Source organism: Canis aureus, chromosome 6, assembly GCF_053574225.1.
Source record: "Canis aureus isolate CA01 chromosome 6, VMU_Caureus_v.1.0, whole genome shotgun sequence".
Lineage (NCBI taxonomy): Eukaryota > Metazoa > Chordata > Mammalia > Carnivora > Canidae > Canis > Canis aureus.
Window position 1 is genome coordinate 65,040,768 of NC_135616.1, and position 15,876 is coordinate 65,056,643.

Consider the following 15,876-nt stretch of genomic DNA (forward strand, 5'->3'; position numbering starts at 1 on the left):
CCTAAATTAGGTTTCTTTTAAAATGGATTCTATGTTTGGTGTCAGGGTTCCCCCGGGGAGCCCTTTACGGATAGGCTGCTCTCTTCCCATGTTTCTTCCTATCATTTCTGTGGGAACAAAGGGTTTGAAGCACCGAGGATGGTACCCTCAGGAGAGAGAGGAGTTCAGTCCACGAGCCCTCAACCTCAATATCCCCTTTCCTACTGTCCTCCCTACTTCAGGTCAGGAATGGGCCAGTCCCTGGGCTGGGGCAGGTGGGGCGGCCTCCATATGGGCAAGAGAGCATGGCTTGCATATTCATCTCACCAGCTTGTGCCTGTAATCCTGCAAAGGAGCAGGCCTGTGCAGTGACGGGGCCTGACAAGTCTCCCTTGAGTTACTCCACCCTTCTTCCTGCTCATCCCCTCCCAAGGCTCCTTGCATTCCCACCCCCAGGACGGGTTCCCTTAGAGGGAGGTGAGAATCAGAAGAGCAGCCAATCAAATAATTCTAGAGCAAGTGCTGACCCCCCCTCCCCCATCCCTGGCTGCCTGGTCACTTGGGCCCCACTGGAATCAAACAAAGAGAGCAGTCATTTTTGGCTCGCCCAGGCCCATGCCTTTGTCCCCTGAGGCACGTGCCCCACTTCACCATCGATGGCCACTGGTTGGGAAATGGGAGCCTTTGACCGCCAGACTGCGATGTGAAGCCACCCAGCGATCTGTACCTGTTCAGCCTTGGTCAGTCACCCTCCCTCAGGGCAAGCAGGGATTTGTGGGGAATGGGCTGCGTGTGTGTGTGTGTGTGTGTGTGTGTGTGTAGGTGTTCCATCAGTGCAAAGCCATCCAAGAGGATTTGTAGCACAGTCAGATAAGAGAGGGCGGCCCCCCTCTTACAGCAGATTCTTTGATTTTAGGTGAGAGGACGTGAAAGGGTAAATCCCTGTGCCCCGCAGTCTTATCTCCCGCCCTGACGTCCCTGCACACCGGCCAGAGGGTTAACCGTAAGCGCGTGCCTGCATGGCCGCTTTACTGATGCCACGCAGGTAATGATGCTAACCTGTCTTCCTGCTCTTGCCTTTCCTCTTCCTCCTCCCTGCTGTGTGAGCCTGCCCCAGCCTTCTAATCCCCTGGGTGGTCCGCCTGAGTCCACCCTCTCAGGCCACCCGTGTGGACTGTGCCCTCCTTTCCGGGGCGCTTCTTGCCAGCAGAACCCACCTCAGTGCCAAGCCCTCCTGTTGACTGATGGGACTTCTGGGGTGGGACTGTGCATGAGCTTGTATTGAACCACTTAGGGACCTCTTTGAGGTACTGGAACAGGGAGGGAAGATGAGGGCAAGCTTACTTTTTAAAATTTTGTTTTCTTGCTTGCTTGCTTGCATTGAAGTAACCTTAACCTGTGACTGGCACTTCCGCTCCCATTATTTCAGACCTAACTAACAAGGTTGTAATTCAGGTCTCAGCTAGACAAGATGGAAAATGAAAACCGTTGGGCCCCAAAGGATATTTTGTGGAAGATTTTTGCAAACTCTTGGGGAGAATCACCGTTGGTTTGGTAACAAGTAGACCCTTTACACTGGCCCCTGTGAAACTTCCTTAGATGACTTGTGTGGATTTGCCATTTTTTGAAGTCTTCTTAATTGCTCTTTGGGGACATCGACCTGACTATTCTGTGATTGATGATCCTGTGGCACGAAGGAGGGAACTGACTCACTGAAGGTTGGGTTGTGGCCTTGGTACAGCCTGAGCAAGACCTTTACTTGAATTCACGGAAAGTGGTGACTCAAGGGCCCTTAATCAGTTGCTCACTCGGCCTGGTGTCAGAACCCCCTGTGATTTTTGAGAGTGAGTGGACATAAGATGCTCACCATCGCAGAAGAGAGAATGGCTATCGCCAATGTTTTGAAACGCCACCAAATTGATGGCTTCATAATGCGCCTGGCTGAGATAAGAGGTGGGAGCACAGGACGTGCAGGCCTAGTTTTCTGCAGGAGAGGGGATATTTCTGGGAACTTGGATGTTCCAGCTTTAAAAGGCTCTCAGAGATGGGCTGTGGAATACAAATGTTGTCCATCCTTGCCAAATGTGATACCATCCCAGTAGACGTTTGTTGGATAAGATTTCTGTGAACAATTAGCTAGGTCAGGGATGAAAATTCATTTGGAGTGAAAGGAAGAGATTGAATTGGATGGCCCCTAGCGTCTCCACCCAGGCCCAGGATGCATGAGACAGGGGAAGGGAGAGCCAGGCTGGGAGGACTTCCTTTCCACACGGAGAATAATATCTCCGGGACTATTTCCGTGGCAAAGTGTTACCAGTGTGCACGTGGCAGTGCCCTTTTATAAGTTCTTCAGGCCTGATGTGATTACACCAAACCCTTCCCACTTACCTTTGCTCTTTGTGCAAAGAGCTGCCATAGTTAAAGGTCAGGGGTCAGTAAACTCACTCTGCCAAGGGCCAGAGAGTAAATATTTTGAGTTTTATGGGCCATACAGTCTGTGTTGCAACCACCCAACTCTGCCTTCGCGCTTGAAAGCAGCTTTAGACATATGTAAATAAATGGGTGTTGCTGTGTTCCCATAAAACTTTATTTACACAAACAGGCATCTTGCCGGGCCATAGTTGGCGGATGTCTCGTTAAAGGTTAAAAAGGGGCTAATGTTGAAAGTCCGAAAGAGACGTTAGTGTAATTTCTCATTGGACCTTCCCTAACAGATAACATTTAAGTATCTGGTCCTTAGGAAAATTGAAAAAGAGAGAGAGAGAGAACTTTAAACATACATGTTAAAGTTTTAAACATGCTGATTGAGATAAGCCAAAACATAAATAGGGATATGAGAACTCCGTCAGGTAAATACAAGTGTGTTTAAATACAAGGGGCCCTGGCTCTTAACTTCAACCGTACCAGCTGCTAGTGCCTTCGCCTACAGGTGTTGCTCTCTGCTGGTCCACAGCCGTTCATGCATATACAGCCCCAGGTTTGGGGGATAAGTGGGGAGGAGAACCTGAGTCAGAATTAATTTGCCTTAAAGCTTCATTTGTGCTCGGAGGTTCTGTGGCATGCGCCCCTGTATTATGCAAGCAACCCTCCACTCTCTTTACGGGTACTACTTCTGGGGCTTTGTAATTAGGAGCTGCTGCTGTTGCTGCTGCTACTTTGCCCTCCTAGTGGGAGAGCAAAATGTGAATTGTTATTTTGTCTTCCCTGTATTTCCTTTCCCTACAGAGAATCCTAATTTAGAAATTCTTCCAAGCTAATGACCTTCATTGACTTACTATCAACTTGAATGTTAGCTTTGAAAGAAGCGTTAAGCCTCTAGGGGTAGGGTACCTATTACTATTCCAGTAGTCAAGTTAGGGAGTGAGTATATCCCTTGATCGTCTAGGCATGTCTCCTCTTGTTCATGAAATCTTTAGGGACCACCTGGGGAAGGATGTGGGGGTCAGGGGAGGCGGCACAGGCTCCTGCAGCAGCAGTTCCAGGGGCCCCTTTATGGAGCTGACGGCTATGATCATGACAGTCCCCGTCCGTCTGCCCCTGTGCTTGTTGCAGGAACAAAGGGATGAGGACCCGCCTGGGATGCCTGTCTCACAAGTCAGACTCCTGTAGTGATTTCACAGCTATTCTTCCCGACAAGCCCAACCGTGCTCTAAAGTGAGTAGTTTGGCCCTGTGGCCTTCCCAGGGTGCTCACCATGGGGCGTCCACCACTGGGCCGAAGGACCTGTTCTCCTCTAGTGAGCTGTTGACCGGATGAGTCCAGTGACAATAAATCCGTGCCACTTGGTGGTTCCTTTTAGATCCCTGAACGTGAGTGCATGGGTATGAATTTTCCTTTTCAAAATGTGCGACCTAACTCAGAGTAGGGACCCTTTTCTTACTTGTAAGATAACTGTATTATCCACCGCTCTTGTATAAAGCTATGGTGGAGGAGGCTTCTTGGTTCTACTTGGTTGTCAGTCTGAGCTCTCAGTTTGGAGAAAAACATTCAAATATATTCTAAAAATCTGTTTAGGTTCAGGTGATCTGGACTCGGTACCTATACCGTTTAGGTACTGTGTTCAATGATATCATAGATGCCCCTCATCTAACTCTCAAGGGTTCGGGGATGGGCATCATGATCCCCATTGCAGAAGTGAAGAGATTAAGGTCACAGTAAAATATAGAGTTGGGAGCTCAGCCCACCTTTTCTCATGCTAAGGCCGGTTTCTTTCCATGGTTATCTTGACATCTTCATACCCTGTATGTATTTAGCTTGGTGTTTTAGACTGAAAGCCAACAAACGAAATATGCTGAATTGCCTTACTGAGGTTTGCCATCAGTTACTTAAGAATGTACACATTTACAGTGATAGAATTGCAGGCCTACAGGTGGTTTTCATTTGCACTGCCATCCCCCCCACCCCCGCCATTTTTCCGATTTCTTCTCCATAGCAAATTTCCATGGTTGCTGATGGAGAGGGGGTCATTTCAGAAATATTCAAGAGAGATGTTTCTTCTTTCCTAGGAGACTATCCACAGAAGAAGCCACGAGGTGGGCAGATTCCTTTGATGTGCTTCTGTCCCATAAGTGTAAGTAGAATTTGGGTTTCCTCTTAGCAAAAGAGGCACCAAATGCCCACCATGATGCAGGTGCTGTGCTGGGTGCCCTAGACAGCTACAGTCCCTGCACTCACAGAGCCTCCTGCATAGGGGACTATATAGATAACAAGATGTCATTTAAATGTAGTGGGAAGAGGGCCTTCTTTTCTGTGTTCTGGGTTAAAAGTATGGTCCCAAGAAGCCTTCATGTTTTCATAAGAAATAATTTAGTTTAGGGCGTTAGAATGATGGGCTCGGTGGGAACAATAGTCTCGTGTCCATCCTAGATCTTGTTTATAAAATTAAATGACCTCCCCCCAAGTCCCCAGAGAGCCTTGGGTTACTCATCTGTCAGATGAATGTTCTATACATTTTGTTAGTCACTTGAGTTGGCATAGTTTTGGGTTTTCTTGTTGCTTTTTATTTTGGGGTATCACACTCCTCAGTTTCCGGCTGGGTGTGAGTTTTACTAGGATGCATTTCTTCTGTCCCTCTCTCCTCTTTCACTTTCCCCTTTCCTCATTTCTCATACCTTCCCCTCCCCCTGAAAATTGCAGAAATTATCGTGCATATTTCTGCGTGGGAAGGGCACTTTGACACCAGCCAAACTTTTCAGCTCTTGCTTTTTTCTCGTCATGAGCAAGTTCAAATTCATCGGGCTTTGAGATCCTAGTGGCGTAAAATACATGGGAGTGGGAGAGCACAGGAGAGGAAGAGAGAAGAGACTTTTGAAGAGAAAAGGTTTCATGTAGACTTGTAGTGCTCCTTTTGAATTCTTCCCGTCAATATTAGAAATCCTGATCAATCTGGGAGCAGAAGGGTAGCTTTTAGCTCGGAGTCTTGTTTCCATTTCATTGGGGAACATGATTTTGTACAGTGAGGGTAAGGGCATTGGCCTGATAGTCACACCTGTGTTCTTGATTTTGACCCAGCTCAGCTACTAGATAATTGAGTAGTCTTGATGGGATCCGCCAATCTTTAGATGTCTTTAGAAGTGATTTTTGCTTACAGCTGGATGGGGACAGCTCCCTCTGACTATGCCCCTGATCCTAATAAACTGGTTAACAAATACTCTTGAATAGATTTTAAAATGAAATGCAAGATATAAGAATAAGCATATATTGTAGCACCTAGTTTTGTGAGACAAATAGCCATTTTTGTGTTCTATGGATTATACTTAGGAAGGAAAACAAGGCAGCATAGATACAGCATGTGTGACATATGGCTTATGTCACAAACAGCAAGCTTATGTGGTGAATTTGCCAAGGTAATGGCATATGTACAATAATAGTTAGGATTTGACAGTAAGGCTTGTTTCTTATGAGGCTAGTTTGACTTGTTTTCTGGGGTTATGTCAGGCTAAACAAGTGTCACTATTAACAACTTCTTTTCTGGCTGCATTTGCTTCAAGGTCATCTTGAAGTTTGGTTTCTATTTCAGCTTCATGACTGACTCACTTAGTTCAAGTCCCTGAGGCTGTTTCCTCATTCTGAAATGGTGATGGCAATACTTGTGTGCTACCTGTCTGTCACCTGGATAAGGGGATCTTCATAAGAGGACACACTTTGGGTTCTCTAGTTAACTAATGGTGTTTTGTAAGAATATGGTGATTTTTTTTAAAATGGTGCTTTTATTTATCAAATGCAAAATAAATGCGCCTTAAGAATAAGTTCGCAAATTTTGCCACCAATTAGTGCTGAGCCAAATTCCATAGACAGAGCTTATGGTGGTTAAATTAGTGGATAGAATCTTATATTTGGATTGCTGCAAAGACCTGGAGTTATAAGAGGTTCAATTTTGTTTGTTTGATTCAGTGACTTTTAGACCTGAAGACTTGCTTCTCCTTCTGTTGGGGGTGGTCTCGGTTTCCAGGGATGCAGTAATACATTTCTGAGATGGGGATCCCACTAAAGGGTTACTAGCTGAAACCAGAGTGCTTCTTTGTCAGACCACTGCAGAAATAGGTTTTTGGAACTTTGAAGTTCTGTGATCCTTTTTGGAGTATGATGTTCTGTTTTGATTTCTGTTTAGTACGGAAATAAAAAGCCAATGGAGTGAATGTCTTCGAGAAGAAAGAGGCCTGTATTCGTGGGTCATTGGCAGAATTTCAAGGTTTCAGAGCTTGGACGCTCTCTCCCTGTGAAGGCTAGGAGGGAGTTGGAGCCAGGTTACCTTGAAGGGTGTTGACAACTTTCTTAAAGTCTAATTAATTTGGGTTAATGTTGTGACTCAATTAGGGCTGATTAAGCTTTTCCAAAGGGATTGGATGTATGCTGGTCTCTTAGGAGGGACAGCAGTTGATCGGAGGTGTGCAGGGCTTTCAATTAAGATAGCAAAATGTCCTAAAAAGTAAAGAAAGAATCACTGAATGAGCTCCAGGAAAAGAAAGGTGCATTAGTCTAGAAACCACCCCCTGGTAGTCTTCTATACCTAGGCCACTGCCCTCCCTGAGTTTTCTGTTTCACATAATTCCGATAATTATTTTTGTTCCCATTCTCTGTTTATTTAAGATTTTATTCATCAGAGACACACACATGAGAGACACACACATAGAGACATAGGCAGAAGGAGAAGCAGCCATTCTCAATTTATAAGAGCATCTTTACCTTCCTGCTCTGCTTGAGTGTTTTGGGCACTTATTTATTTAAAGAAAGGTGTACTAAGTGTTCATTATGTTCAAAGTCTGTGCTAAGCAGCTAGTTGGGGGCAGGGACACAATGATGAACAGGACAGTACCTCCTTGGTGGAGAATACAGCCTTTGGAGACATGGACATGCATATAAACAACATAAGAAAATAAAACAGTGTACTGACTACAAACTAGGGAGTGTCAAGATTTCAGATAGGATCTTGACGTTCGGTGTTCCTCTTAAATTCCATTTTGTCAGTATTAGAGGTCCTCACTGACCTGGCAGCTGCAGGTCTGCTTTTCATTTAGAGCATGGTTTCCACATAATTGGAGAACATGCTTCTGCACAATTAGGTTTAGAACATTAGCTGGTTGTCAGACCTGCGTTCAGACAATTTTAACCCGGTTCTGCTTCTAAACAGCTGGGTAGCCTTGATGGAATCCCTCAATCTTTTGGAAAATCTGGTTCTTCATTTATACAATGAGGAATCTGGAATAGGAGGACTCAGAAACTGGATCCAATCCTATCCTCTTGCTCTAGGATGGTGAGACTGAGCCATAGCTAAATGCCCAGGCAGGTGGTTTGAGTCAGCACGGCCTGCAGGGTTACATAAAAAGGCTTCAAAGTTGAAATGGTGCAAGCAGCCAAATGAGGGGCTAAAGCACCTGTGTTATGAAGCTTTCTGTCCTTGGCAGGGTCCTGCTGTGTACGGAGCACTTCTCAGGTTCAAACCTCAGGAAAAGAAGAAAGCACCTTTAAAAAAAAAAAAAAAAACCAAAAAACTTTAGAAAGGAAAAAAATCTAGACAGCAAATATTTGGAGCAGTTTGATTTCCAATCACATTTGCTTGCAAGTATAAAGCTGAAGAAACACTTAGGGAGGTCTGGGAGACAGCCACTTGCTGAGGGCTTTTTTTTAAAAAAAATAAAATAAAATGAAAAATAAAATGAAAATTGCTGACGACTTTATTAACTAGGGAAGGAGTTAATCTGGCATCTTTTTCCTGTTTATCCAAGTACAGTTAGACTTGGTATCTATAAGCTGTGCAGCTAGATGGCCCCTAAGGGTTTGTGTGTGTGCATGTGTGTGTGCACACACCCAGAAGCCTTTCTGCCTCTGTAGCTTGTACCCAGGAGAGTGAAGGCTTGCAGCTTGGAGATTTTTTTCTGATGGGTTGTGGGAGAACAGGCACAAAATTGTATGTCTTCTGCTCTGATTTCCTCATGAGGTTCAGGCATATGCTTGCTATTTGTCAAGTCTTTAGTGGGACATTCGGTCCTGAACTCCGAATCAGTTCAAACTCCGAATTTTCCTCTTTCCTTCCTTCCTTCCTCCTTCTTTTGTGGGATTTTTTTTTTAACATAAAAGTTGGATTCATTCCAGTTTTAAGGGGAAGGTGTAGACAGGATTCCTTCCCCTTCCTCTGAATTTTTTCAGCCTGATCTTACACCTGGATGACAGACCACATCATCCTGGGCATCCATTTGGTCCTTGGCTTTGTTTCATTGTTTGCACAGAGTGTAGAGGGTCAAAGGCGACCTGTCCCTGCCAGGCCCACCCAGGGAATGCCAGGTTAGTGGAATAGTACAATTGAGAGCTCTTTTGTATTCAAAGAGTTAGTATCCAACTCTGCAAAAAGGAGACCAAGAAAGAAGTTTTTAGTTTTTTAAATTAGCCCCTTTGGGATAATGATTGAGATATACAAAAATATAATGATTTGATCTGGTCACACAGTAGCCAAGCAAAAAACCCAAAACAAGCAAAAACGTGAAAGTTACAAGCTAATGAAATTCCTTAATTATTCATCCAAATGGTCATTAGATTTAGAATGAACAGTTTAACTATCCAGTTTCTATTTATTGCATAGCCCTCCCCACAGCCTTCTCCAAGCCAAAAAATTCTAGAACAGTGTTACTCAAAGTGTGATCCAAAGAAGGCAGCACCAGCAGATGCTGGAAGCTTGTAAGAGACAAAAATTCTGGAGTTCTTCTGTCTCAGACCTACTGGGTCAGCATCTCTAGGGGTGGGGCGCAGTAAGTTTTGCTCAAGCCTTTCAGTAATATTGAAGCCCACAGAAGCTTGAGAAGCACTGCTCTAAAGCATAAGGAAGTAAAGCAATGAATCTGGAGCATCTTGGTGAGGCAGGTGGCTTGTGCTTTCCAAGAACCCCACTGAACACTGGATTCCAGCCTCCCAAAGTTCTGAGGCAACACATCCCTTCAGAGGTATGTTGTCCGTGTATCACAGATGCCACCAACGTAGCAGGTATGGTGGATGGTATTCACAGTAAACAAACAAATATGGCAAGTGTGTTTTCTGGATAAATTGAGGCTGAGGTTTAAAAAGAGATATGTGAAGTAGACACAGATCGAAAAAGGAGCTTCTCTTCCTCCTTGCCAACCTGTCTGCATTGCTATATTTTTTACTTGCACCCAGGAATGTGGGTGCATTTAACTTGTCTAGAAGGAGTGCCTGGAATAGAAAAGGCAACTATTCCAAGCCTGCTGCAAAAAAACGTTTGAATGAAAAGCAACTGGATGGGCCTCCAACACCCATTCTGTTGCTTATCAGCTGTGTGACCTTTGGCAAATTACATAACCTCTCTGAACCTTTCTTTCCTCATCTGTAAAAGGGGAATGATAAGACTTGCCTTGCACAGTTGTCTTTAGAATTAAATGTGATTTATGGTTGTGAAATGCTAAGTGTGATAATGTGACATACAGGGGCTCCACGAAGGAGAACGATTTTGATTATTATTGTTATTACACAACATTAAATTCACTGAGCAAACACGGATTCCAGGCTTCCCGGATGCCTGAGATGGCATCGGCTTCTTCCCACAGTCAGCTGAAGGTTGACCACAAGGGTTGGATAGAGATTGTATTAGAGTCGCAGAGGGGAGCTTATTCAAATTCCATAATACCTTCCCCCCCCTTTGCCTGATGAGCTTTTGGCATCCCTCCCTCATCCCTTCCCAATTTCCCCTCAGTGTATGTGAGAAAATCCCTCTGGGGATGTAGTTTTCAAAAGCCCTGCAGGCGAATCTGATATGTTCCCTTTTTGGGACTCCCTGCCATGTTTCTATGTCAAACTAATTAGACAAATATTCTTGGACATTTACTTTTCAGAATCTCTCAGGTGATGGGCTGGTGTACCTGGATTTTTATGTTAATTCTCTTGTATTAAAGGAGTTATTTGCGAATGCCTTTACCCTGTTAGGGATTCTTCTCTTTTGTCTCCCCTTCAATAGAAAACTTCTTGCTAATTTCTTATACTAGTTGCAGATACGGACTCTAGCTCGATTTTTTGTTGTTGGTGGTGGTGTTACTCAACCCAGCTTCTGCTTGATAAAATAGAAAAGAATATTGGAACAGGAGCTGTAAGACCCAGCTGTCCTTAGTCTGCTGATACCATGTCCTAAGAATAAGAAATCACCCAACCTTAGAGCTTCACCATTCCCTTGTGTCCAATGTAGGGCCTGATCATAGGGTCTCTTATGTCCCTTCTGGCTCCGAGTCTAACAACTATCAAGTCCTACTATTATTATAACACACCATCTTGCTATATGTACACTAACAAAGTGAAGATCATTGAAGAAAATTATGTTAATCACAAGACTGAAGTATAATTAGCATGACAGTTGCTTCCAATAAATGTCAGTAGTTGGAAATAGTTTATTTTCTAAATAATCTCCTTACCTAAACCTTGCTAAGCCCCAGTTATTTTATAGATGACACAAAAGAATGACTTTGATCCTAATGCTGTTCTCATCACAATTTTCAAAGTAGTGAACTTGGTTCTGAATGAAAGATTTTTTGACTTCATCATTAGTAAATGTGCCCTGGATATTATAAATATATTTTCCTTTCTTATCCTCTGTCTGACCTTGGAACCCATTCACCAGTTTATTTTTTCCTATCAATCAGGGATGCAAGAGGACTCTGGTCTTTGGGACAGCACTTTGGTAAACAGAGAGGTTGCCCCCTGCCCCAAATCTTTCATGTGATCCTGTAATTTTCTAAGCCTGGGAACTGAGCTAGGCTCAAGCCCACCCTCGTGCCAGCTGAATCAGGGCTCCTGGACTTTGAACTGTTACCTAAGCCACCCTTCCTGCTATACCAGCTGCACCGCTCATTCATAGTGACCCAGTTTCTTCTCTTATGTAAGCACCCTGCATCACAGAACTAAGAGGGAGAGTGCCGGCCGCAGGCAGCACGTGTAGCCACGGGTATGTTCTTGGAGATTCTGTGTATGCTCCGGGGGGATGCCAGAATTCTGCTGAGTGTTCCAGGAATTCTGGACACAAGCCTTTCCCTTTCTGCAACTAGATAGACACTAATTTCAAAAAAAATGTATAATGTTCATAGAGCCTTGACTTCAATGTCATACAAAGAAAACCCAAGTGAAATGAAAAAAATGAAGCTAAAAATAAAATAAAAAGGCAGCTCCTCCTGTTTCTCTCTCATCTTCCTTGAACTGTTTACCACCTATGACCTTTAAGTTATCAGGATGATTTGGGGGTATTAGGCATGTTTACTATGCATGGTGACTCTTCAAGCTACTGAGGTACAGGCATGACGGTCACTAACATGAGTGGAGTGCTCACCGAGTGCTGTGTTAACTCACCTCACCCCCAGGGCCCCATGGAGCAGGTACCGCTAGGATCTGCATTTCACAGAGGGGGAAACTGAGGCAGTGCCCAAGGTCGCATTCAGCTGGTGTGTGTCAAGGCCAGAATAGAGCAGCTTCCGGACAGAATCCCAGGCAGGATGGCTTGAGGGATCAGAGAAAAGTCACTCCTGCCAGCTGCCTGGAATGTGTGAAGATCGGATGGGGAGGCCTCCAGTTCTCCGAGTATCTGGGAGGGGGCGGGTCTGGGGGGCACAGGGGCCCAGGCAGAGGGGCACAGCTGTGTCACAGTGAGGGATGGCAGGAAGGGTGCATGAGCCTTCGTTTTAACCAACCCCACTTTATGGACAAGCAGAGGGGGAGGAGGAGGTCCCAGTGGAGAGAAGGGGTACGGTAGAGGGAAGGAGGGGCCAAAGGGGACAGAGGACGGAGGAAGAGGGTAAGGGCTGGGAAAGATGCTGAGGAGGCAGAGAGAGGACCAGCCAGAAAGTTTGCAGGTTGGCAGGGAAGAGGTAGGAGGGGTCGGAAGGAGGAGGCAAGGATATAGCTGAGGAGAAATGCCTCTGGTTCGGGTCCCATACAAGGCCTCTGCTGGGTCCCTAAGCAGGAGAGGTGGGCCGGATCTGGGCCGGGGGTCTGTATGCAGAGCCAGCTGCTGCCACCTGCTCTGGGAAGGTGCAGGGCTCCTGCAGCCCCGGAGGACCTTCCCGCCCCCCTCACTTCTGTTGTTCTCGGGGTGGGGGGGGGAGGTTTTCTTTGCACGGTGACCCTCACCCCTTTCAGAGGTGGCCCTGGGGATATGGAAGGGTGGGGAGAGAGTGGGGTGAGAGGGGTGGGGGAGCGGAGGAGGGCTGTGGCCAGGCACGCTCTGTGCAGGGCTTCGTGAGCTTTGTCTTTGCCGCAAGCTGTTGTCCAGGCGCTGCGGCTTCACACGTCCCGGACGGCCTAGGCCCTCTCTCCACTGTGCCCGTCTCTCCTCAAGCTCTTCCTTTGAAATCCCTGACACATCTTAAGAGCCATATATTTTTTAAGATTTTATTTATTTATTCATGAGAGACACACAGAGAGAGGCAGAGACACAGGCAGAGGGAGAAGCAGGCCCCATGCAGGGAGCCTGATGCGGGACTTGATTCCCGGGACTCTAGGATCACGCCCTGGGCCGAAGGCAGATGCTCAACCTCTGAGCCACCCAGGGATCCCTAAGAGCCATAGTACTTTGGTTCCTCTCCCGCTGTCTCAGAAGCCAGCCCTGGAAATTCAGGTGACCGCATTCGGTGTTGAGGCTGCCTGAGAGGGCTCGACATCTTCATGAGGTCACTCGACCGTGATTTGTGACAGTGTCCCCAGGCCACCATTGGGGAATGTACCAGTCTGTTCTGTGTGACGCCTTGGGGAGGTGGCCGTGCTGCGGGAGAGAGGAGAGTTTAGGCAGATTTTAGGTTGTTGGTAGCACCTCGTGGCCTCTGTTGTCACCGCGGATAAGGTGATGGCACGCATCCTCCTGCGGGAGACTCTCCAGCTCTGTGAGCTGGACAGCATGTTTGCCTTCCAGTGATGTGCTTCCAGTGTGATTGCTTGATTTGGGATTATTGTCCATCCCGCTACTGGAGGGAGAGATAACATGAGGCTCTCTGGGGATCTCAAGAGGAGACACAGGCAGTGAGCTCTGAAGTCACACAGATGTGTGTGGGAACCCACAGTCCACCTCCTACTGGCTGAGCGACCCAAAACAGTGAACTTAAACTTGCCAAGTCTCACTTACCCTATTTGTGAAACAAACTTCCATGAGAGCTCACATTTATAGACTGCTCCTAGTGAGCTACAGAGCACTTTCACGTGGCTCACCTCATTCTGACCTCATGACAATCTGGAGCAGCAAATCCCAGTATTCTTCCCATTTTGCAGATGAGGCAGGGTTCAAGATGTTAGGACATTTTTCTGAGGTCGCACAGATTCAGACCCAGCCTATCTTGCCAGAAACTCTTGCCTTGATGATAGAGTTGGTGTGAGAATTGAATGGGTTGATATACGTAGACTGGACAATATAGAGCTTGGCCTCAGGGTAAGTCTCAGTGTGTGGCGGTGACAGTGTCGCTGAGGAGGAGGCTGAGAGCTGTATCTGACACAGGCATGAGTGGCAGAGGGAGCGCAGAGCAGAGCACTAACGTTCCCAGGGAGAGTTAATCAGATCCATCCCCCTCACTTTACAGCTGACCATGCTGAGATCCAGGGAAGTTGAATGTGTGGTCCAAGGTCATAGAGCTAATTATGGGGCTGACTCTGATCAAAACAGATGCTCCCCACTGGGACAGCAGTGCTCCCATCCCAGGCAGACCAGTAGGGTTCTGTAGGCTGCCTCAATGAAGCTGACAGACAATCGTGAGCTGGGTATGAATTTGCCACACATTTTACTTCAGGTCCCCATCCTCACCTGAGTCAGTCTCAATTGTTTCCAGTGTAATTCAGTTGCATTCTGTTGCCAATGGCCATCCTTGTCTCCAGGTTGTTCTACTCCAAGATACTCCTCCAGCTTCCACAGTGACTCTTCCGGGTTCTCCCCACCTCATTTGTTGTCATCATTCCTAGAAACATCATCATCCCTGGAGTTACTCATGGCCCCCTTGTCTTGGGCTGAGATGGCACTCCTTCCCCCCACCCTTCAGCCATTGCTGGTATAGGGCATCCTTTAGGCCCCACCGTCATGCAGAGCCAGAGACTGGACTGCCGACTCACAGAAGAATGCTGGCTTTGTAATTTGGCATCCATGCCACTTACTGTGATCTGTAAGTGACCCTGGGCAAGTTATTTAACTTCTCTAAGCTTCCTTTATCTCTCTAGAAAGTGGTAATATCATGAGGACCCGTGCTGTAACTTTGCTATGTAGAGCAAATTCTGGAAGTTCATAGAGCATTTAGTGCGGTACCTGGCCCAAAGTAAGTACTCAATCGGTGCCTGCAGTGGTCATTTTCAAAATTGCTTCTTAACTTCAACCTTTTTTCCCCTTGACCTCTTGTTTACCCTTCTTCTTCCCTTTTCCTACGTTCCAACTTTCAGATCCTAAATCTTTGCTGTTCTCCAGTTCCAGCTTCATTTACCAACCTGGAACTGTTGGTCCTTTTTTTTGAATGATGGGCGCATCCCCAAACTAGAAGTTCTTGCTCCCTTCCTGGGGCATCATACCTGTGTCCAGGAACTGGAACCTAGGACTTCACAAGTGTGTGCCTGTTTCTTACCATGTTCCTGTTCATTTTTCCAAAGTAGCTGCTCCAAACCCCTATAGCACACCCTGGACTTACCATATCCGACTAATTATTTTAAATTATTGTCCAATGTCTGTGACACGAGACTAGCTTTTGAGTGCTGTGAGGTGGTGACTTCATCTGATTTACTCATGCTGTATCCTCAAAGCCTAGCACATGGAGGCAGACTGCCTTCGCGGGGACTTCACTCCAAATTGATGAAGATCAAGGCTGTTCCACCTTATCCGTCTCAAAGATGTCCTTTCCCTGACCAGTTCTATCTTCATCCAGCCCACCTTCTTTTTCTCTACTTTTGACTTTCTCTACTTTCTCCTATTTCTTGCTGGTCCCTCTCCTTCTTTAGGATTTGCTTCCACCGGATATATTCTTTTGATTCTTTAATTTTTCTCTTCGCTTGCCCTTTTCCTTCTGCCTGCAAATACACCTGAAAAGATCTTGCTTTGGAGTCATATGGACCTGGTAGGGAAACTAGGCTCTTCTTGCCAGCTGTGTAACTGGGACACTTATTCGACTTCTGTTAGTAAGCCTTAATGTCTTCATTTGGAAAACTAGAGTGCTACTATCTATGGATCAGCATTGTTGTGAAAATAAATTGAGCTGGTGTTTGCAAAATCCCCAGCTAAAAGTATGGCATATAGTAAATAAATAAAAATTCCCTGCCCCAAATCCTAAATAAATACATAAAAATAAAACCCTACCATCCCTACATCCCACCACCTTTTCCAGCTACAATCAGATAGGAACTCCTTCATTTTCCTGTACCCAAACTAGAAAGTTTTCTGTATCCACATGCAGCCCT

At 45.9% G+C, this 15,876-nt stretch overlaps 1 protein-coding gene across 7 annotated transcripts in view; it reads left to right on the forward strand.

The window, feature by feature from the left end:
- Positions 1-15,876, forward strand: part of RGS8 (regulator of G protein signaling 8) — a 40,434-nt gene that overhangs the window by 15,159 nt on the left and 9,399 nt on the right. For 4 of the 7 annotated variants that reach the window (XM_077902008.1, XM_077902006.1, XM_077902005.1 and 1 more), the window contains exons 3-5: positions 896-1,024; positions 3,532-3,633; positions 4,485-4,549. In XM_077902008.1, coding sequence (XP_077758134.1) covers positions 999-1,024; positions 3,532-3,633; positions 4,485-4,549 — 193 coding nt within the window. In that variant the 5' untranslated portion in view covers positions 896-998. The remainder of the gene's footprint in view (positions 1-895; positions 1,025-3,531; positions 3,634-4,484; positions 4,550-15,876) is intronic. The other 3 variants (XM_077902003.1, XM_077902010.1, XM_077902009.1) reach the window with 1 other exon arrangement.